Source organism: Pelophylax lessonae (genome assembly GCF_965119305.1).
Source record: "Pelophylax lessonae genome assembly, chromosome: 3".
NCBI classification, from domain to species: domain Eukaryota; kingdom Metazoa; phylum Chordata; class Amphibia; order Anura; family Ranidae; genus Pelophylax; species Pelophylax lessonae.
This window is the reverse complement of record NC_138770.1, coordinates 603,347,881-603,372,611: the sequence shown is the minus strand read 5'-3', so window position 1 is coordinate 603,372,611 and position 24,731 is coordinate 603,347,881. Positions and strand designations below refer to the sequence as shown.

The window sequence follows — 24,731 nt, the reverse complement described above, 5'->3', positions numbered from 1 at the left end:
GCAGGGGCGTAACTGCAGGGGTTGCAATTGCAACCGGACCCCATACTCCAGGGGGCCTGTGCAGCTCCCCTATACACCTGGATAGGAGGTGCGGCGGGGGGGAAACATGTAGCGAAATCACTGTCCATTTTCCTCCTGTAGCAGCAGGAGGAAAATGGAGGAGATTGGTTCCTGTGTGTGCTGCCCCCGCCACTCCTCCTATCCATTTCCCTTGTGTTCTGCTGTCTCTGGGCCCCTGTACACCTGGATAGGAGGGGCGGCGGGGGCAGCATGTAGAGAAATCACTGTCCATTTTCCTCCTGTAGCAGCAGGAGGAAAATGGAGGAGATTGGTTCCTGTGTGTGCTGCCACCGCCACTCCTCCTATCCATTTCCCTTGTGTTCTGCTGTCTCTGGGCCCCTGTACACCTGGATAGGAGGGGCGGCGGGGGCAGCATGTAGCGAAATCACTGTCCTTTTTCCTCCTGTATCTGCAGGAGGAAAATGGAGGAGATTTGTTCCTCAGTATGCTGCCCCCGCCACTCCTCCTATCCATTTCACTTGTGTTCTGCTGTCTCTGGGCCCCTGTGTGCTCCCCTGGTCCCCCTCCCCCTACGTTGCTGCCCCCCTTCCCCCCCATTGTGCTCCCTTCCCTCTCCTGCTGGCTGCTGCAGGGAATGCATCACAATAGAGAACCAGAAAGGGGGTCAGTAAATATGTAATTTACCAGCTCCTTCTTTTTCTGAATAGACAGAGTCATAGTCAGTGACTTTGTAAAAAAAAATAAAATGATAAAAAAATAATACAATTAAAATACCAAAAAATAAAAACTACTGACACCAGTGGGTGAACTTCCAGAATCGCAAAGATCACACTTGCGACCGGGTCCTGGCATTCCACCACCATGGGGAGGCCCCAAGATGGCAGGAAGGGGGCCACTGCAGAACATGTGAAAGGGTCCCACTGCGGGACCGTAATAAAGGGCCCCGCAACGAGATTAAAGGGCCCCAGGATCAGTGGGAAGAGTCCCAGGCTTTAAGGGAAGGGCCCCGGCCAGGGGTCCGGTGGGCCCTGCATGGTTTCTTGCACCAAGGCCCTAAAGGTTATGCTTTTGGATTGAAGCTGGCTTCTCCGGTGTAACTGTTTTTATTCCAATAACGATAGTCACCTTTTAACCTGGGAGCATCCACCCTTGTCTTTTTCTAATCTGCTTTTGCTGAAATTTTCAGCTTCAATCCATAGATTTCCCATGCAGCACATTTATCTGCTCCAAGATGTCCTCTGATGCTCAGGATCTTCTTTCAACTCACTTCCTCTGAGCCCAGGTCATCCTGGACCTGCTCCAGCCTGTGACTGGACAGAGAAGAGAAGTAGCAGAGTTATGAGCTCACCTCTCTTTCACTTTGCTTTCTCCTCCTATTAGTATGTTTCTTTTCAGCTCATGAACTGATTGGCTCCTTGCACTGCTTCCTTGTTTTACATTTCAGCCCTGCTGTACAGGGAGTGCAAGAAGCTGATATCAGGTCAAACTCAGGTATTTACACTGCTTGCATTTAAAAAAATACATTTAGCCTAGGATTACACTGGTGTGTGGAAAACACTGCTTGTGATTCGCACAGCAATTGCACCGCATTCCTGTGCACATCACATGCGATGTCTGTGTGATGCGATTTTAGCCATACATTTTGTATGGCTCATATTGCATCACATCCGCACCAAAAGGGTGCAGGATCCTTTTTTTATTCTCAGCACATGAATGGCATCGCATGGGTGTTCACATCAATGCGATGTGATTCTGGCAATCACAGTGCATTTTGCGATCTGTTTCAGGGTGTCGGTAATCTAACATTGACACCCGCAGCAGATTGCATGGATGCCCTTCGATTGACAAGCAGTGCAATGCGATGCATGGAAATGCAGCAAATCTTGTGCGTTTTCCGAATCGCATTAGTGTGAACCAGGGGTGAATGTATTCACGATTACAGAATTGCATGTATTTGTTCCTTTTAAGACTCCATTCACACTACCGTGACTTGTCAAGCGACTGGTCAGCCTGACAAGTCGTGGTCCATTGTGTGCTACGGGAACCGTTCTAATAGGAGTGACTCAAGTCTCTCCGACTTAGAAAAAGGTTCCTGTACTACTTTGGGGCGACATCGGAGCGACTTGCATTGACATTCATTATATGAAGTCCGTGCAAGTCGCACCGAAGTCGCGGTGCACGCGACTTCACAGGTCGCCCCCGAAGTCGTGCCGCGTTAGTGGGAACCGGCACTAAATCTCCCTAGAGTTCAGCTTAAGGCAAAAACTCTTAATTGATCAGAAATATTTTCTGATTTAAAGGGAAAAATGTGATGTAAAGCAGATGCAACCCCCAGGGCTGTCACATATATTTTACTGTTAATTCACTGAACTGGAGCAAGCATTCATCCACTTAAAGTGGTTGTAAACCTCAGATATGAAATATGAACAAAGCATATTCCTCTGTGTGTACTTGTCTCGATTACTACGTGTCATTTCTTATTTCTGCTGCTTCATTCCTCTGCTATCAGCATGAATCACTTCTGACAAGTTTTCCTGACACCAAGACAAAAAAAGTGAAAAGGGAGGGGCCTCCACCAGATTGACAGCCTCAGCTCTGTTCTTGTGTGCTGTGTGGAGGGGGGATGGGTGTGTCCCTCCCCGCCAATCAGCTCTCAGAACTCTTCTCACTGAGCTCTGCAGAGTGTAACTTGAGCTTTCCGCCTACTTTTTTCTGGACTCTCAGACAAGCCTGATATATTAGGCACTTTGAAAGGTTGTAGAGAAAAGAAGACTGCAGATAAACAGATACAACTTATGTAGGAGAATGTGTTTAATCTCTGTATATCACCTGAGACCAGTCACTTCGCTGGGTAAAAGTAAAGGTTTACAACCACTTCTAGCCTCCTTACACATGATATGCACATCCTTGTCCTGGGTTCTTGAGTGAGAAAGTAATGAAGGAAAGATAAAGATGATAGCATGCGTCAGCAGAAAACAAGCTGACAATACCACCCCCGATATTTCAATAAAGGTTTTTTCATTTTATTAAATCACACACTCGAGTTCTGCAGCTGGGGCTAATTGTCTTTTATCTGAGTAAAGCAAAATAATATCTAGCTGACATATTGCTCACTTATCCACACTGATGAGTCATGGCATGTGTACAAAGAAGGAGATGTAAGTTGCACATTTGCATGATTTGCTTACTTTCACTTCAGCGGTTTTGGATAAAGACGATTAAGAACTCTGAATGAGGTTATAATTAGATGAGGCCCGGCACTTTCCATCGCATTACCTGACCTGACCTGAGCTTCACCAATCAAGATTGTTTGACCGTTGCCCGGCTTTTTCCAGGAAGTATCATCTATCTGGACTTAAGTGGATCTCTCTTCATAGGTCTGCTGAAATCAATTTCTGATGTGTCACAATATACAGCAACAGTATCATTCATTGCTCATTAAAAAGCCATTCCTAATGAAGAATAAACTCTTTAATTGAATGTTTTCCCAAAACAATTAATTTCAAGTCATGCTGTGAATGATAACTGTGACAGTGCCAGGCACCCTCAACTAAACTGTCAAGCCATCAAATGGCCGGTGTCATAACTCATCACATGTGCGGCACCGTGACAACTGCAGATCAAACAGAGGCTAAGATTTCACCTTCCTTGGCTGCAGTGGCGGCTGGTGCTCAAAACTTTGGATGGGGGCAGCAAACCAACGCCCCCGTGGGAGACAAACAGAAGACAGCAATCACCCCCCCACGCGCAGGAGACGGATGGATGGGGATGCGGCAATCAGAGGCCTTCTTACATTAGGAGGCAGGCTCTGATCTCCCCTCCTCCTCCCTCCACTGTCCGAGCCGGGGAGTGCTGGACGTGGCTGTGGGTGAGCCACCCCTGGAAGAGGGAGCCAAGTCCCGGCTGGAGAGGACCGCTGGCTGAGCTGCTCCTTTACTCTTCCAAACTCCGGGGCCATTGCTTCTCCTCCCGGCCAAACAGGAAGTGTGTCCTAAGACTCCCTGGCCAATCGGGTCTCAGGTACCACTTTTGAATTGGCCTGGAGGAGAATCAGGAAGACAATAGCGAATTGTCACACAAGTGGGCGGGCTCTTAATTCGCTATTGTCACACAAGTGGGTGGGCTCAGAGCACTGCGCCCCGAGCCCACCCTTTTTTGAAGCCAATTAGAGCCTCAGGCTCTAATCATGTGCTTAAAAAAAAAATAAAAACCCAATTGGAATCAATGAGTCTGGCTCCCTGCATGTAGATTAGGGGCTGGGTGCATGGATTAGGGGGGCGATGCCCCTGCGCCACTAATAGACGGACTGCCACTGCTTAGCTGAAAAGAATAGGAGGGTTTAGTACCAATTTAAGCTTCCGTCCTAGCCTTTGTCTAGAATGAGTCATCAGTCTGCTGTAGGGAAGACGAAGCATTTCCTCAGTCTCCTCTCCCCCAGTGATCAAACGGCAACATTGTCATTTTGTAGCAAGTCCCAAGAGGACAGGCTGCAGCAGGGGCTGATCTGAGTCAAACATCTGTGAACACAGCTAAGAACTACACAAGCACCAAGATTTACATAATGGTGTCCAGAAAACAGAGAGTGGCCCTGGAATACGCCTTAACAAATATGGCTCCATCCTTCTGGAGAGAAAAGAAAGACGAAGGCATAGTCGGGGTAGTACTGTGATTTCTGTGAGAGGTAATAAATACCTGCAACTATTGAAAATTACAACTGATGCTAGGTCTGCTTCAATTAAATAAAGGTAAAATGATCCCAATAATTACTCAGTGGCATGAAGGATCAGGCACAGCATGTATATCAGCTTGCCGACTGTATAAGCGGCAAAGTTCCTTTCCTGTGCCAGATCACATACCTAGCACGTGATCCAGCACTTCCAGGTAGAGAGCACACGCCGCTGGTGCACTGGCTGTGCTGTGATTAGACCCGTCACAAGCCAATCAGCGGGTGCCAGCCAATGGATGTCTGTCGGCACCCACTCATCGGTTAGGAGGACAGAGCTCTGTGTATGTAAACAATCTCTGTCCTTTCAGTGGGGATGTTTTTGTTTGGCTTTCGCGTTTGCCTGCAAAGCAGGGAATAAAAACCGTTACATCCCTTAGTAAAAGCATCTCACAGTAAACACATAAACACTGGTTAGGCACACATTTATCCCTTTGATCGCCCCTGATGTTATCCCATTCCCAGCCAGTGTCATTAGTACAGTGACAGTGCAGATTTTTAGCACTGATCATTGTGTTAGTGTCACTGGTTCCCACAAAGTGTCAGTTAGTGTCAGACTGTACGCCATAATATTGCAGTTCTGCTTTAGGTCGCTGATTGCCCCTATTACTAGCATAAAAAAATAAAAATTCCAGCATATATACCATAGTTTGTAGACGCTATAATGGTCACGTAATCCAATCATTGTACGCTTATTGGGATTTTTTTTTTTTTTTACAAAAACATATTGACCTACATTTATGAATAAAATTCGATTGTTAAAATTTTTTTATTGGATATGTTTTTAGGCAGAAAGTAAAACATTGTTTGTTTTTCAGAATTTGCGTTCTTTTTTTTTTTTGTTTGTTTTTAGCGCAAGTGATGATCAAATACCACCAAAAGAAAGCTCTATTTGTGGGGATAAAAATGATATAACGTTTGTTTGTGTACAGCGTTGCATGATCACGCAATTGTCAGTTAAAGTACTGCAGTGACAAAAAGCAAAAAATTGCCTGGTCATGAAGGGTGGAAATCTTCTGGAGGGCAAGTGGATATATAAACATACTGGAATATATCTAACACTCTATCTATCCAAATGTAGAAAAAAAATTAGATGGAGTTCTACGTTTCTGCCATAGCCATGCGACCTCCACCTGACAAATCTGAGCAAGCAGTCGGAAATGTAAAGCTGTCAATTTAGAGGCTGCAAAGGATAGAGGGGTGGATTTACTAAAGGCAAATAGACTGTGCAATGTGCAAGTGCAGTTGTTCCAGAGCTTAGTAAATGAGATGGAGCTTGACTTTGCAAAGAATACCCAATCACATGCTAGGGAAATAAAAAAAATTGCATTTTTGCTTGCACATGATTGAAGTCATCAGAGCTTCCCCTCATTTACTAGGCTCTAGAGCAACTTCACCTGCAGAATACAACTAAGCTTCCAAAGTACACAGTCTATTTGCCTTTAGTAAATCCACCCTAGAGTGTGCAGAAAGCATGAAATCTATAGGGCTTGCCGCTTTACTTAAAGTGGAGTTCCACCCTAAAATTACACTTCTGTCCATCTTCTTGTGCCAGGTCACCTTAAAAAGAAATGGATAATCGCATTCTTTTTTTTTTTTACTTACCTTGGATTAGAAGAACATATACTTACCTTACTTCCTCTTCCTCCCCTCGGCGGCCACGGCCCGTCGTCACATCTTGGCTTGCAATGATTCCTGGGAGCTGAACGTCATCGCTCCCAGGAATCAATGCGCCTGCACCGGCCCCGACGTCAGTTCCGGTGCATGCGCCGTCATACCTTGCTAAACAGCTTCTGGGCATGGCCAGAAGCTGTGCAGGGATGACGCTGCAGCCCCGGAAGTGACGGCGGGACCGGCGCAGTACATTGTGGGACCGAAGAGGACGGAAGAGGACGCAGAAGAGGATCGCGCTGGCTTCAGCTGCCCACACCTGAGATGCGCTGGACAAGACATTTTCAAGGTAAGTATTTTTTCTTGCAGGTAAGTGCAACCCGTGACAGTTCAGAGGCTAGCCATTGTGGAATGCACTAGCTCTGACTGTCCCGGGGGTATTTTTATGTCATTTTTTTTTTTTTAGGTGGAACTCCGCTTTAAGGCAAGAATAGTGGAGTCTCCTGGTAGGACAAATTCTCTTTACTGGTATAGCCTCTAAAATGCTGGTCTTACCAATGGGCCATAAGAGAGCAGAGACCCCATAGAACGCCCTCTCTGACCCCATTTCCCCTGTGGCATGCATTTTATATACAGTTCGAACGCAAATAATTGCTTTCCAAAAAACGCAATAAAGCAAGTAATAAAAAGCAGTGCTCACCGGACCCCCATCTTGCAGTCCATGACACAGGGACTTTCAAACTCAGACAGCAGGTCCTCCATCTGGTTGTATCTCTCACCATCTTTCACCACATCTCCGTGATACGTGGGGACAAACGGCTTCAGCACATCAATCATAAGCTGGCTGAGACATCGCTGCTCGCAGTCACAATGCTTCTTTAGGATCTTACCATTGGCTGCGGCCTTAAAACTACCTGCAAAGACAAGAAAGAAAGTCACACGTTTGCCGGAATACGTTTTGAACTTGAATTTGGAAATTTGCTCTTGTTAATGTGTCTGTTATATTGTATGTTCACATTGGCCGATGTGTTTTTAGTGCGTTTTTGCAGTCCATTTAACATAGTTTCCTATGGGACACATTGACATCTTTGCATTTTTTAGCCGATGCGTTTGGAAAGGGTCAGGGACTTTCTTAAACGCAACATAGTGCGTTTTTGGTTCAATAGACACGCTGCAGAAACACATGTAGTGCATTTTTGATACGTTTTTGATGTGTTTTTTTAAATCTGTCTAAAAACAAAATTGTCTGCCCTTTAAAAAAAAAAGCATAAAAAAGCTAAACGCATCAAAAAAACTGAAAAACGCATGTAAAAAAACGCATCGCAAAAAGCACTGCAGAAACAGATCGAAAGCAAGGTGCATAGGTGTGAACTAGGCCTGAAGGTGGCCCAGATGTGAATAAGGTCTGATGATATTTATGGAAACTGGCTCAGTCCCAGCTAGTTTCCATAAAGCTAATATATTGTGAGCCTTCTCAAACCTTTGCCTTCTTCTATATGCTGCTAATATGTAAAGATTTGTGTTCCATTAGGAATAATACGTCATCAAAAAGGTATGCAGATCAGTAAAGTCTAGAAAGTAGAGCTGGGGTGAGTCTGTATCTAATAAAATGATGATTATTGCCATGATAGTCAGGCCATTTTCTCCTGCAGAGGTCCCCCCCCTATTCACTTGTTGTCCGGACCAATTGTGACATTTTCCCCATATATATTGCATTATTTATCTGGAAAAATGCTTAGAACCCCTAAACATTATATATTTTCCAAAGGAAGAGGCCCTGGCGAATAAAATAATGGCTGTTGCAATTTTTTGTCACAAAATATTAGTGCAGGAATTTGTAAACCGCAAATGTTCAGGAAAAATATATTGAAATTCATTTTAGTGCACACAAACACCTAAATATAATACCCAATTTTTGGGGAAAAAAATAAAAGATGATGTTGTGTCGGGTAAATAGATATCAAACATGTCAAGATTTAAAATTTCGCCAAACTACAATTCCTAAAACCCACAAAGCCTTTACAGATTACCAGTTTAGAGTTTAACATGATTTATGGCACTAAAATGATTGCTCTAAATCCAATGTTCATGGCGATATCTCACATGTGTGGTAAATTCACTTTTTTTACATAGACATGTAGAGCCTTTGTACATGTTGGCATTTGCATGTGAGCACAGGGGATGAGGGTGCTTTACATTTTTTTCTGTTATTTTTAAATGTATTTTATTTACATTTATTATTTAAAAAAAAAAAAAAAAACATTTCCATTAGACCGCATTCACACTAGTCCGACTTGGACCGCGACTTGTCAGCCTGACAAGTCGAGGTCCGTCACGCTCCCATTGTGCGGTACAGGAGCCATTCTAATAGGAGCGACACAAGTCGCTCCGACTTAGAAAAAGGTTCCTGTACTACTTCGGGGCGACCTGGACGCGACTTGCATAGACATTCATTTTAAGAAGTCCGTGCAAGTCGCACCGATGTCGCGGTGCACGCGACTTCACAGGTCGCCCCCTAAGTCGGAGCGACGTAGTGTGAACCGAGCCTTAAACTTAATAGCTATCAAAGGGGATTAATAACGTCCCTTGCGATAGCCTGGGCAGTGACATTTTCTCTATATGGAGAGATTATGAGTCTATTAGACCCCTTATCCCTCCAAGCCAGCCAGGTAAACAAAGAACTAGAAGTGACAAAATCCTCGTTGCTTCCAGCTTCATTAGTCAAAGAGTTGCTGGCCCAACTGCTTACAGTGATGGAACAGGAGAGCCCAGCCTGGGAACAGTGGTGGGCAGCAGCTGTTGGCCTCCCTTTCAAACCCTGTAAAAGTGATTGGGTGGCTATAAAGCTGCTTGGATCACTTTTACAGTAAAGCCTCCTCTGATTCCACTGCACACAGCAAGCCTTAATTCATAGTGTGCATCTGAAGCTGCAGCAAGTCAGATACAGCCCCTCTCATTTCCTGGCTGGAGAACACCCAGCATCATCTAGCCTTCCCTTTTAAGCTTGACTATCCCTGGCCTGCCCCTTTCATTCATTGGATTTCAGTCCGTTTAATCATTGAGGCTCAGCATGATATGTGGACATTACCGATAGCGGTCTGCATACAGATATAGTCTGCTTAGTCTGCATACAAATAAAGTCTCCCACTTTTAAGACTGTGTCTGACCATTGAGGCATTCTGATATACGAACAACTCTCAAGATCCCGTCCTGCCTGCATTAGGGGTGAGGGCTCTTAAAACAAGTACTGAGGCAGGGTTCTGTGATGTTTTCAGGAAGCCATGTACAACACCCAGCCAACCCCTCCCACCAGCAATGATCTGATTGCATTGCATAGAGAAGCAGAGAGACTCAGTGATGACATCACTGGGTATAAAACAAGGTGCATAAGAATTTTTTTTTTTATTATTTAACTAGCCTGTCAATGAGGTGGTAAAGGAACAACAATGAGCAAATCAAATTCAGCTTCAAGCCTTCTAGATTGTAAGCTCTAACAAGCAGAGCCCTCTAATTCCTCCTGTATTGAATTGTATTGTAACTGTATTGTCTTCCCTCATATTGTAAAGCGCTGCGTAAACTGTTGGCGCTATATAAATCCTGTATAACAATAATAATTCCTGCATAACATCACTGGAGTGCTGCCCATCAATTTAAACAGGTCTTTATCACCCTCTGTGTCCCCATTAGGGAGATTCTTTGTCACTTCCTGTGTGGTCATCATGACAGGAAGTGAGGACATAGCTCCTTAACTGGAAGACAGAGATAAAAACCTGGCTGATGGTCAGAGCCTTCATCTAACATGGTTTTCTGTGTGGTACCTGCATGTCCTGCCAGTTGAATCCAGGGATACTTCTTCTTGAATGACATGACAAAGGGCGACCAGTGCACCATATTCTTGATCTTCCTCCATGACTTGCTCTGTAAAGGATAAGCAAAGATGTCAGCTCTTGTGTTCTGTATGACTAAAAAAAAAGGTCAATTCAGAAAGATAATGGGCAAATGTAAAATAAATAGCAGTGAAGCGTTCCATATACGTAATAAAAATGCTAAATTTACACATATTAGAAAATCAGATATTGTGCAATGTGTGTCAAAAATTGCATAAATGTCCAATCACATGGTAAAAAAAAATACACTCAACAACCGCCCTTCCAATAAGAACTGTGAAAAAATGCATTAAAAATTGCATCAGAGTTCAGTCTTATAAACAGTCCATACACAGTCCAATTTCACTGTGATATCGATATAGAAAAGAAATCTTCCTGGTGATTATAACTCAGCACTTCTTCACCAAATACCAGCACCAAGGTGCCCGCCCCCATACCCCTATGGGTATCTCCTCACCTGAACCCACTGTAATAATTAAGGTCAGAAATGCTTGTGTTAAATGAGGATATTAGCCAGTCACACATCCAGATCCTCTCTCACGTAATCTACCGTCCCCAATGGATATCATTTATGCAAAGCATAAGGAGAGTGCCAATAGTGTAGAGTGCCAAAACAATTTATTAAAGTAATAAAAAACCACCACTCACAAAAGAAGGAATGTATGCACATATATAATTCTCAGCAGACCTCAATCTAGACCTCAACAAAATGGCATCTTAGCCCTGCCTAGCATAATGACATCACCATCCGCCTGACGCGTTACGCCCAAAAACAGCTTTCTCTAAGGCAAAGGAACATCATAGAGACAATAAATGGTTCCCTTGAAGTAATCGTCACAAATTTGACATATTCAAGGGGACACAATAGTGACCCAATTTGCAACCTTTTTGTTTAAAACTGACTTATAAATTAAAGTTTCCTTCAAGCAGAACTGTGGCCTTTAGCCACTTCTGGACCGGAAAGATTTACCCCCTTAATGACCAGGCCATTTTTTGCGATACGGCACTGTGTTACTTTAACTGACAATTGCGCAGTGGTGCGATGCTATACCCAAAATAAATCCTTTTTTCCCACAAATAGAGCTTTCTTTTGGTTGTATTTAATCACCTCTGCGGTTTTTATTGTTTGCCCTATAAACAATCTTGAAAAAAAGAAATATATATATATATTTTTTACTTTCTGCTATAAAACGCAGCCAATAAAAAAAATTTTTTTAGGCCAATATGTATTCTGCTACATGTTTTTGGAAAAAAAAAATTCCAATAAGTGTATATTGATTGATTTGCCCAAAAGTTCAGCGATCAGCTATTTTTAGCGGGACTGCGACATTGCTGCGGACAGATCGCACACCTAACTGACACTTTTGAGGGGACCAGTGACAATACTGCAGTAATCAGTGCTAAAAATATGCACTGTTACTGTACTAATGACACTGGCAGGGAAGGGGTTAACACCAGGGGCGATCAAAGAGTAAGTGTGTCCCTAGGGAGTGCCTTCTAACTGTGTGGGGGATGGACTCACTAGATGAACATAGAGATTTGTGTTCCTAAACAGCAGGAACACAAGATCCCTGTGTTCATCTCTGACAGAACGGCGGTCTGCCTTGTTTAAATAGGCAGACCGTTGTTCTGTCTCTATGGGGAGCGATCGAGAGTGGACATTGCGTTCCATGGACCCACTGATTGGCTCCCCCTCTAGCCAATTGAAGCATGCGCCCCCCTTTCCCACTGGCTATTATATGAAACAACATACAGGTAAGTATATGTGCGGTGGCTGGTCAGCAAGTGAATAATCAGCAAATTGCGAGCAAGAAAAGTACTTCATGAAACATAAGACATACTATGTCTCTTCTGCAATAAAGGCTTCTTACCTTCCTCCTCGCAATTTTCTTTACACTGTTTGCTGAGCTGCACATGGGCGCATCTGCTGCGCGCATGTGTGGGAGTTACCTCATCCCACACTGGCCAATCACAGCGTCAGGAGACCCCATACTCAGAAGGTGCCAGCAAGGGAGCTCTCAGATGTCCCATCTCTGGAGTGGAGGTGAGTATTTGCATACTTTAATATTGCCTTAGGCTGAGTTCACACTGATGCAAATTGGTTGAGGCTTTTCCGCATCCAATTCACATGACTGGAAAATGTGATCGGCTCTCAATGGAGTCGGTTCACACAGCTCCGAAAAATTGGACGAAGAAGGAAATAGCTAAAACCCATGCCAGGTTTTTGTATTTTATTACAGTTATCCCAGTAGAGAGATTTACCTCCAATTTCTGTCATGGAATGAAATTAAGTGGACATCCCTCCAAGTTATTGAGTTCAGGTGCACAAATCCAGCTCCAGAAGACATGGAGGACCAGTTGGCATGGAGGAACCTTGAGTGGCCTGTCCTAACCTCAACCGTACTGAACACCTTTTGGATGAATTGGAACCCTGATTGTAATCCAGATCTTCTCTCCTAACATCAGGACCTGACCTCACAAATACTCTTTTGGCAAATTCCAACACGCACTCCAAAATCTTGTGGAAAGCTTCTCAGAGGAACGGCGACTGTTATAGCCAAAGTGGGCAGCTCCATGTTAATGTCCATGATTTTGGAATGCCCAATAGCTCATACGCGTGTGATGGACAGCTGTCAGCAAACGTCTGGCCAAATAGGATACATGAGGGCAGCTATATTTGTCCATTTCCAATGCAGGCTGTACTTTGTCCAAATAATAATTATTTCTACCAGGGCTTTTTTTTCAGCGGGAACGCGGGGGAACGCAGTTCCGGCACCTCCAGAACTGACTGTATGTAATGGTAAGGGGTGCTGGGGTGTGCTGCAGGGTATATTGATTCTTGCTGTGAGGGGATCTACTCTAACTGGAGGGGATATATTTTAGCAAGGGGGTCTATTGTTGCTGGTGGGGAATCTATTACAGGGAGTGCAGAATTATTAGGCAAATGAGTATTTTTGAGGATTAATTTTATTATTGAACAACAACCATGTTCTCAATGAACCCAAAAAACTCATTAATATCAAAGCTGACTATTTTTGGAAGTAGTTTTTAGTTTGTTTTTAGTTTTAGCTATTTTAGGGGGATATGTGAGTGTGCAGGTGACTATTACTGTGCATAATTATTAGGCAACTTAACAAAAATCAAATATACAGTATACCCATTTCAATTATTTATTTTTACCAGTGAAACCAATATAACATCTCAACATTCACAAATATACATTTCTGACATTCAAAAACAAAACAAAAACAAATCAGTGACCAATATAGCCACCTTTCTTTGCTAGGACACTCAAAAGCCTGCCATCCATGGATTCTGTCAGTGTTTATATCTGTTCACCATCAACATTGCGTGCAGCAGCAACCACAGCCTCCCAGACACTGTTCAGAGAGGTGTACTGTTTTCCCTTCTTGTAAATCTCACATTTGATGATGGACCACAGGTTCTCAATGGGGTTCAGATCAGGTGAACAAGGAGGCCATGTCATTAGCTTTTCTTCTTTTATACCCTTTCTTGCCAGCCACGCTGTGGAGTACTTGGACGCGTGTGATGGAGCATTGTCCTGCATGAAAATCATGTTTTTCTTGAAGGATGCCGACTTCTTCCTGTACCACTGCTTGAAGAAGGTGTCTTCCAGAAACTGGGAGTTGAGCTTGACTCCATCCTCAACCCGAAAAGGCCCCACAAGCTCATCTTTGATGATACCAGCCCAAACCAGTACTCCACCTCCACCTTGCTGGCGTCTGAGTCGGACTGGAGCTCTCTGCCCTTTACCAATCCAGCCACGGGCCCATCCATCTGGCCCATCAAGACTCTCATTTCATCAGTCCATAAAACCTTTGAAAAATCAGTCTTGAGATATTTCTTGGCCCAGTCTTGACGTTTCAGCTTGTGTGTCTTGTTCAGTGGTGGTCGTCTTTCAGCCTTTCTTACCTTGGCCATGTCTCTGAGTATTGCACACCTTGTGCTTTTGGGCACTCCAGTGATGTTGCAGCTCTGAAATATGGCCAAACTGGTGGCAAGTGGCATCTTGGCAGCTGCACGCTTGACTTTTCTCAGTTCATGGGCTGTTATTTTGCGCCTTGGTTTTTCCACACGCTTCTTGCGACCCTGTTGACTATTTTGAATGAAATGCTTGATTGTTCGATGATCACGCTTCAGAAGCTTTGCAATTTTAAGAGTGCTGCATCCCTCTGCAAGATATCTCACTATTTTTGACTTTTCTGAGCCTGTCAAGTCCTTCTTTTGACCCATTTTGCCCAAGGAAAGGAAGTTGCCTAATAATTATGCACACCTGATATAGGGTGTTGATGTCATTAGACCACACCCCTTCTCATTACAGAGATGCACATCACCTAATATGCTTAATTGGTAGTAGGCTTTCGAGCCTATACAGCTTGGAGTAAGACAACATGCATAAAGAGGATGATGTGGTTAAAATACTCATTTGCCTAATAATTCTGCACTCCCTGTATTGCTGGGGATGGGTTCTATGTTGCTGGGGGGGTCAGTTTTTGCTGGGAGAGATCTACTGTTGAGGGAGGGGTCGATTGATGCTAGCTGTAGGGAGATCTGTTGTTGCTGCTGGAGTCTATTGTTCCTGGGGGGGGGTAAGGGGGGAATTTGTGGTCCTTTGTTAGAAGGATCTATTGTTGCTGGCTGCAGGGGATCTATTTTACTACCTTTCTTGTTATCACTCCCAAATTGTATACAAATTACACCACACAATGATATTTGGTTCTGTATTGTCTAAAAGGGCAGTATTGGGAGGTGGGTAGGGGATGGAATCAAGGAATGGTGGTAGGGGGTGGAACCAAGGATTGGTGCTCGGAGGTGGGTTGGGGGTGGAACCAAGGAATAGTGCATTGGAGGTGGGTTGGGGGTGGAACCAAGGAATAGTGCTCGGAGGTGGGTTGGGGGTGGAACCAAGGCATAGTGCTCGGAGGTGGGTTGGGGGTGGAACCAAGGCATAGTGCATCGGAGGTGGGTTGGGGGTGGAACCAAGGAATGGTGCTCGGAGGTGGGCTGGGGGTGGAACCAAGGAATAGTGCATCGGAGGTGGGACCAAGGAATGGTGCTCGGAGGTGGGTAGGGCCAGAGAAAAGGAGTACCTCGGAAAGAGGGGAGTTCCTGCACCTATTGTCTGAGAAAAAAAGCCCTGATTTCTACTGCTACTATTAGTATTATTAATTCCAGAGTAAGACTTAGAAGCCCAATGCAGATGCTCTAAAGCTGGATTATTCCTGACTCATAAAGAATACTATTCCACATTATTCATAGCGACAATATGGAATGCATCAAAATGATATCAATGAACTCCGGTATTCTCATAAAGGGATGTTATGATGTGACTGCAGGCAGAGAACATGTGTAGAGGAAGCGTGCTCAGACACACACAATGTGGAATGTGGATCTCCTGCCTGAAGGAAGTGACTCCATGTGAAATGATGCGTTCCTGGGTCTCTCACGCACAGCCTTACGTTTTCTGCATACCGTCCCCCTATTTCGTCCCACAGAACAACAACAAATAGGAATTATGCGGTACTTAAATGCTGTTTTCAGTGCAACATCTGTTGTACCCAATTTTAATACAGTGTTAGCGTTGCATAATTCAAAGTAGATCCCAACTATACCTTGACGACACTTAACATATCCAAACCCCAAAACATCTTTTTTAATATGTTGCAGTATTCCAGTCCTTAGATGTGCTGGCTGCATTCGTTTTATCTTTTTAGGCTAAGACACATTTTCATCAAGCACAGAAAATACCCGTTTATATTGCTGGAACTACATATTTTGTCACTCCCTGGGAGCTTAAAATAAAGCATACAAAAACCTTATCTTCATTGTGTACACTACTAATCCCATCAATTCACCATGTAATTGAGATGAACGAAGTCCAACCTGGGTGACAACCATGGCTCCTTATTAGTGTTGAGCGAACACGGACTGTATTATTCGTGTTCGTACCGAATAATTGGATTTTTTGTACCCGAACACGGACACGGACACTTTACTGTATGTTCGGGTAAAAATCCGTGTTCGGTCGTTTTATTTCCGGGTTTTGCATGCTTTGGCGCTCTTTTCATGGCGGGCTTTCAACAGCCAATCAACAATCGTTTAACTGGTGTGCCTTAAGCCATCCCAGCCATGCCTGCAAATGTCTCAGTAGCTGTGATTGGCCGTCTGAAGCATGTGACCAAGTCTTTATAAGTTCGAGGCAGCCGCAGCGGCGTCATTATGCTGCTTAGATTCAGGGACAGAGCACACATCAACGTGCTGGCTGCTGATTAGGGAAAGATAGGCAGGAAAAAACCATTTGTGTCCGGATAGAATTGAGGGACAGGTCGGAGTGTTTAGGCAGGGCGAGTTGTAGGCATTTTAGGGATAGAGTCTGCTGAATTATATAGGGTCAGTGTCTTCTACAAACTACAATCGATATTGCTGTGTGGGGGGTGGGGTCTGCACTCAATCCTGATCTACGATCTCTTCTCAATCCTGTTAGGGACAGAGTCTGCTGAATTTTAGGGAAACTGTGTTCTACAAACTACAATCGATATTGCTGTGTGGTGTGGGATTGGAGATAGGCAGGTGTCAGTGATCCACATCCATTTTTCTGTGTGTGAGCTGCAGTGAACACAATCTTTTTGGGCTGCAGTGAACACAATCTTTTTGGGCTGCAGTGAACACAATCTTTTTGGGCTGCAGTGAACACAATCTTTTTGGGCTGCAGTGAACACAATCTTTTTGGGGTGCAGTGAACAAAATCTTTTTGGGGTGCAGTGAACACAATCCTTTTTGGTGTGCAGTGAACACAATCTTTGTGGGGTGCAGTGAACAAAATCCTTTGTGGGGTGCAGTGAACACAATCTTTTTGGGGTGCAGTGAACAAAATCCTTTTTGGGGTGCAGTGAACAACATCCTTTTTGGGGTGCAGTGAACACAATCTTTTTGGGGTGCAGTGAACAAAATCCTTTGTGGGGTGCAGTGAACACAATCTTTTTGGGGTGCAGTGAACACAATCTTTTTGGGGTGGAGTGAACAACATCCTTTTTGGGGTGCAGTGAACAAAATCCTTTTTGGGGTGCAGTGAACAAAATCATTTTTGGGGTGCAGTGAACACAATCTTTTTGGGGTGCAGTGAACACAATCTTTGTGGGGTGCAGTGAACACAATCTTTTTGGGGTGGAGTGAACAACATCCTTTTTGGGGTGCAGTGAACAACATCCTTTTTGGGGTGCAGTGAACACAATCTTTTTGGGGTGCAGTGAACACAATCTTTGTGGGGTACAGTGAACAGAATCTTTGTGGGGTGCAGTGAACACAATCTTTGGGGGGTACAGTGAACACAATCTTTGTGAGGTGCAGTGAACACAATCTTTGTGGGGTGCAGTGAACACAATCATTGTGGGGTGCAGTGAACTCAATCTTTGTGGGGTACAGTGAACACAATCTCATACTGAAGGTTTGAGGGTGCTGCCTGTTCCATACTCCCCCTACTCCTCATCTAGCCTTTTAGGGGTACAAACAATAGTAATTGGGGCCTAGTGTGGTTGTGTACGTGTGATATACATACACTTTTTTGGGATCATATTTTCTATTCCGCTATTTAATCAAAAACCTTTGGGGATCAGTTAAATTGGGGGATAGTCTGTGTTGGTACGTGTGAGAGAGATCCACCTTTCCAAGTTGTTGGGGTTCATCTCATACTTCTGAAGGTTTGAGGGTGCTGCCTGTTCCATACTCCCCCTACTCCTAGCCTTTTAGGGGTACAAACAATAGTAATTGGGGCCTAGTGTGGTTGTGTACGTGTGATATACATACACTTTTTTGGGATCATATTTTCTATTCCGCTATTTAATCAAAAACCTCTGGGGATCAGTTAAATTGGGGGATAGTCTGTGTTGGTACGTGTGAGAGAGATCCACCTTTCCAAGTTGTTGGGGTTCATCTCATACTTCTGAAGGTTTGAGGGTGCTGCCTGTTCCATACTCCCCCTACTCCTAGCCTTTTAGGGGTACAAACAATAGTAATTGGGGCCTAGTGTGGTTGTGTACGTGTGATATACATACACTTTTTTGGGATCATATTTTCTATTCCGCTATTTAATCAAAAACCTCTGGGGATCAGTTAAATTGGGGGATAGTCTGTGTTGGTACGTGTGAGAGAGATCCACCTTTCCAAGTTGTTGGGGTTCATCTCATACTTCTGAAGGTTTGAGGGTGCTGCCTGTTCCATACTCCCCCTACTCCTAGCCTTTTAGGGGTACAAACAATAGTAATTGGGGCCTAGTGTGGTTGTGTACGTGTGATATACATACACTTTTTTGGGATCATATTTTCTATTCCGCTATTTAATCAAAAACCTTTGGGGATCAGTTAAATTGGGGGATAGTCTGTGTTGGTACGTGTGAGAGAGATCCACCTTTCCAAGTTGTTGAGGTTCATCTCATACTTCTGAAGGTTTGAGGGTGCTGCCTGTTCCATACTCCCCCTACTCCTAGCCTTTTAGGGGTACAAACAATAGTAATTGGGGCCTAGTGTGGTTGTGTACGTGTGATATACATACACTTTTTTGGGATCATATTTTCTATTCCGCTATTTAATCAAAAACCTTTGGGGATCAGTTAAATTGGGGGATAGTCTGTGTTGGTACGTGTGAGAGAGATCCACCTTTCCAAGTTGTTGGGGTTCATCTCATACTTCTGAAGGTTTGAGGGTGCTGCCTGTTCCATACTCCCCCTACTCCTAGCCTTTTAGGGGTACAAACAATAGTAATTGGGGCCTAGTGTGGTTGTGTACGTGTGATATACATACACTTTTTTGGGATCATATTTTCTATTCCGCTATTTAATCAAAAACCTTTGGGGATCAGTTAAATTGGGGGATAGTCTGTGTTGGTACGTGTGAGAGAGATCCACCTTTCCAAGTTGTTGGGGTTCATCTCATACTTCTGAAGGTTTGAGGGTGCTGCCTGTTCCATACTCCCCCTACTCCTAGCCTTTTAGGGGTACAAACAATAGTAATTGGGGCCTAGTGTGGTTGTGTACGTGTGATATACATACACTTTTTTGGGATCATATTTTCTATTCCGCTATTTAATCAAAAACCTTTGGGGATCAGTTAAATTGGGGGATAGTCTGTGTTGGTACGTGTGAGAGAGATCCACCTTTCCAAGTTGTTGGGGTTCATCTCATACTTCTGAAGGTTTGAGGGTGCTGCCTGTTCCATACTCCCCCTACTCCTAGCCTTTTAGGGGTACAAACAATAGTAATTGGGGCCTAGTGTGGTTGTGTACGTGTGATATACATACACTTTTTTGGGATCATATTTTCTATTCCGCTATTTAATCAAAAACCTTTGGGGATCAGTTAAATTGGGGGATAGTCTGTGTTGGTACGTGTGAGAGAGATCCACCTTTCCAAGTTGTTGAGGTTCATCTCATACTTCTGAAGGTTTGAGGGTGCTGCCTGTTCCATACTCCCCCTACTCCTAGCCTTTTAGGGGTACAAACAATAGTAATTGGGGCCTAGTGTGGTTGTGTACGTGTGATATACATACACTTTTTTGGGATCATATTTTCTATTCCGCTATTTAATCAAAAACCTTTGGGGATCAGTTAAATTGGGGGATAGTCTGTGTTGGTACGTGTGAGAGAGATCCACCTTTCCAAGTTGTTGGGGTTCATCTCATACTTCTGAAGGTTTGAGGGTGCTGCCTGTTACATACTCCCCCTACTCCTAGCCTTTTAGGGGTACAAACAATAGTAATTGGGGCCTAGTGTGGTTGTGTACGTGTGATATACATACACTTTTTTGGGATCATATTTTCTATTCCGCTATTTAATCAAAAACCTTTGGGGATCAGTTAAATTGGGGGATAGTCTGTGTTGGTACGTGTGAGAGAGATCCACCTTTCCAAGTTGTTGAGGTTCATCTCATACTTCTGAAGGTTTGAGGGTGCTGCCTGTTCCATACTCCCCCTACTCCTAGCCTTTTAGGGGTACAAACAATAGTAATTGGGGCCTAGTGTGGTTGTGTACGTGTGATATACATACACTTTTTTGGGATCATATTTTCTATTCCGCTATTTAATCAAAAACCTTTGGGGATCAGTTAAATTGGGGGATAGTCTGTGTTGGTACGTGTGAGAGAGATCCACCTTTCCAAGTTGTTGGGGTTCATCTCATACTTCTGAAGGTTTGAGGGTGCTGCCTGTTCCATACTCCCCCTACTCCTAGTCTTTTAGGGGTACAAACAATAGTAATTGGGGCCTAGTGTGGTTGTGTACGTGTGATATACATACACTTTTTTGGGATCATATTTTCTATTCCGCTATTTAATCAAAAACCTTTGGGGATCAGTTAAATTGGGGGATAGTCTGTGTTGGTACGTGTGAGAGAGATCCACCTTTCCAAGTTGTTGGGGTTCATCTCATACTTCTGAAGGTTTGAGGGTGCTGCCTGTTCCATACTCCCCCTACTCCTAGCCTTTTAGGGGTACAAACAATAGTAATTGGGGCCTAGTGTGGTTGTGTACGTGTGATATACATACACTTTTTTGGGATCATATTTTCTATTCCGCTATTTAATCAAAAACCTTTGGGGATCAGTTAAATTGGGGGATAGTCTGTGTTGGTACGTGTGAGAGAGATCCACCTTTCCAAGTTGTTGGGGTTCATCTCATACTTCTGAAGGTTTGAGGGTGCTGCCTGTTCCATACTCCCCCTACTCCTAGCCTTTTAGGGGTACAAACAATAGTAATTGGGGCCTAGTGTGGTTGTGTACGTGTGATATACATACACTTTTTTGGGATCATATTTTCTATTCCGCTATTTAATCAAAAACCTTTGGGGATCAGTTAAATTGGGGGATAGTCTGTGTTGGTACGTGTGAGAGAGATCCACCTTTCCAAGTTGTTGGGGTTCATCTCATACTTCTGAAGGTTTGAGGGTGCTGCCTGTTCCATACTCCCCCTACTCCTAGTCTTTTAGGGGTACAAACAATAGTAATTGGGGCCTAGTGTGGTTGTGTACGTGTGATATACATACACTTTTTTGGGATCATATTTTCTATTCCGCTATTTAATCAAAAACCTTTGGGGATCAGTTAAATTGGGGGATAGTCTGTGTTGGTACGTGTGAGAGAGATCCACCTTTCCAAGTTGTTGGGGTTCATCTCATACTTCTGAAGGTTTGAGGGTGCTGCCTGTTCCATACTCCCCCTACTCCTAGCCTTTTAGGGGTACAAACAATAGTAATTGGGGCCTAGTGTGGTTGTGTACGTGTGATATACATACACTTTTTTGGGATCATATTTTCTATTCCGCTATTTAATCAAAAACCTTTGGGGATCAGTTAAATTGGGGGATAGTCTGTGTTGGTACGTGTGAGAGAGATCCACCTTTCCAAGTTGTTGGGGTTCATCTCATACTTCTGAAGGTTTGAGGGTGCTGCCTGTTCCATACTCCCCCTACTCCTAGTCTTTTAGGGGTACAAACAATAGTAATTGGGGCCTAGTGTGGTTGTGTACGTGTGATATACATACACTTTTTTGGGATCATATTTTCTATTCCGCTATTTAATCAAAAACCTTTGGGGATCAGTTAAATTGGGGGATAGTCTGTGTTGGTACGTGTGAGAGAGATCCACCTTTCCAAGTTGTTGGGGTTCATCTCATACTTCTGAAGGTTTGAGGGTGCTGCCTGTTCCATACTCCCCCTACTCCTAGCCTTTTAGGGGTACAAACAATAGTAATTGGGGCCTAGTGTGGTTGTGTACGTGTGATATACATACACTTTTTTGGGATCATATTTTCTATTCCGCTATTTAATCAAAAACCTTTGGGGATCAGTTAAATTGGGGGATAGTCTGTGTTGGTACGTGTGAGAGAGATCCACCTTTCCAAGTTGTTGGGGTTCATCTCATACTTCTGAAGGTTTGAGGGTGCTGCCTGTTCCATACTCCCCCTACTCCTAGCCTTTTAGGGGTACAAACAATAGTAATTGGGGCCTAGTGTGGTTGTGTACGTGTGATATACATACACTTTTTTGGGATCATATTTTCTATTCCGCTATTTAATCAAAAACCTCTGGGGATCAGTTAAATTGGGGGATAGTCTGTGTTGGTACGTGTGAGAGAGATCCACCTTTCCAAGTTGTTGGGGTTCATCTCATACTTCTGAAGGTTTGAGGGTGCTGCCTGTTCCATACCCCCCCTACTCCTCATCTAGCCTTTTAGGGGTACAAACAATAGTAATTGGGGCCTAGTGTGGTTGTGTACGTGCGAGATACATACACTTTTTTTGATCATATTTCCTATTCCGCTATTCAATAATAACCTTTGAGGATCAATTGAATTGCGGGATAGTCTGTGTCGGTACGTGTGAGAGAGATCCACCTTTCCAAGTTGTTGGGGTTCATCTCATACTTCTGAAGGTTTGAGGGTGCTGCCTGTTCCATACCCCCCCTACTCCTCATCTAGCCTTTTAGGGGTACAAACAATAGTAATTGGGGCCTAGTGTGGTTGTGTACGTGCGAGATACATACACTTTTTTTGATCATATTTCCTATTCCGCTATTCAATAAAAACCTTTGAGGATCAATTGAATTGCGGGATAGTCTGTGTCGGTACGTGTGAGAGAGATCCACCTTTCCAAGTTGTTGGGGTTCATCTCATACTTCTGAAGGTTTGAGGGTGCTGCCTGTTCCATACCCCCCCTACTCCTCATCTAGCCTTTTAGGGGTACAAACAATAGTAATTGGGGCCTAGTGTGGTTGTGTACGTGCGAGATACATACACTTTTTTTGATCATATTTCCTATTCCGCTATTCAATAAAAACCTTTGAGGATCAATTGAATTGCGGGATAGTCTGTGTCGGTACGTGTGAGAGAGATCCACCTTTCCAAGTTGTTGGGGTTCATCTCATACTTCTGAAGGTTTGAGGGTGCTGCCTGTTCCATACCCCCCCTACTCCTCATCTAGCCTTTTAGGGGTACAAACAATAGTAATTGGGGCCTAGTGTGGTTGTGTACGTGCGAGATACATACACTTTTTTTGATCATATTTCCTATTCCGCTATTCAATAAAAACCTTTGAGGATCAATTGAATTGCGGGATAGTCTGTGTCGGTACGTGTGAGAGAGATCCACCTTTCCAAGTTGTTGGGGTTCATCTCATACTTCTGAAGGTTTGAGGGTGCTGCCTGTTCCATACCCCCCCTACTCCTCATCTAGCCTTTTAGGGGTACAAACAATAGTAATTGGGGCCTAGTGTGGTTGTGTACGTGCGAGATACATACACTTTTTTTGATCATATTTCCTATTCCGCTATTCAATAAAAACCTTTGAGGATCAATTGAATTGCGGGATAGTCTGTGTCGGTACGTGTGAGAGAGATCCACCTTTCCAAGTTGTTGGGGTTCATCTCATACTTCTGAAGGTTTGAGGGTGCTGCCTGTTCCATACCCCCCCTACTCCTCATCTAGCCTTTTAGGGGTACAAACAATAGTAATTGGGGCCTAGTGTGGTTGTGTACGTGCGAGATACATACACTTTTTTTGATCATATTTCCTATTCCGCTATTCAATAAAAACCTTTGAGGATCAATTGAATTGCGGGATAGTCTGTGTCGGTACGTGTGAGAGAGATCCACCTTTCCAAGTTGTTGGGGTTCATCTCATACTTCTGAAGGTTTGAGGGTGCTGCCTGTTCCATACCCCCCCTACTCCTCATCTAGCCTTTTAGGGGTACAAACAATAGTAATTGGGGCCTAGTGTGGTTGTGTACGTGCGAGATACATACACTTTTTTTGATCATATTTCCTATTCCGCTATTCAATAAAAACCTTTGAGGATCAATTGAATTGCGGGATAGTCTGTGTCGGTACGTGTGAGAGAGATCCACCTTTCCAAGTTGTTGGGGTTCATCTCATACTTCTGAAGGTTTGAGGGTGCTGCCTGTTCCATACCCCCCCTACTCCTCATCTAGCCTTTTAGGGGTACAAACAATAGTAATTGGGGCCTAGTGTGGTTGTGTACGTGCGAGATACATACACTTTTTTTGATCATATTTCCTATTCCGCTATTCAATAAAAACCTTTGAGGATCAATTGAATTGCGGGATAGTCTGTGTCGGTACGTGTGAGAGAGATCCACCTTTCCAAGTTGTTGGGGTTCATCTCATACTTCTGAAGGTTTGAGGGTGCTGCCTGTTCCATACTCCCCCTACTCCTCATCTAGCCTTTTAGGGGTACAAACAATAGTAATTGGGGCCTAGTGTGGTTGTGTACGTGTGATATACATACACTTTTTTTGGATCATATTTTCTATTCCGCTATTTAATTTAACTGGGCCTCCATGCGAGACCTGTGTGCCTTGTTGCGCTGTTTTGAGTACTCCACCAACATGGCCAGTGGCAATGACGCCGTTCTCAGCTTAACTATCCCACTTCTATGCCTCCTTGAAAAAACAATTCGGGCGATGATGGAAGAGG

At 43.9% G+C, this 24,731-nt stretch overlaps 1 protein-coding gene across 3 annotated transcripts in view; it reads right to left on the bottom strand.

Moving 5' to 3' along the window:
- ITPKB (inositol-trisphosphate 3-kinase B) overlaps positions 1-24,731 on the bottom strand; it is a 185,358-nt gene that overhangs the window by 36,287 nt on the left and 124,340 nt on the right. For all 3 annotated transcript variants that reach the window (XM_082252554.1, XM_082252556.1, XM_082252555.1), the window contains exons 3-4: positions 10,174-10,273; positions 7,056-7,269 (exon numbers count right to left, since the gene is read on the bottom strand). In XM_082252554.1, the coding sequence (XP_082108680.1) occupies positions 7,056-7,269; positions 10,174-10,273 (314 nt within the window). The remainder of the gene's footprint in view (positions 1-7,055; positions 7,270-10,173; positions 10,274-24,731) is intronic.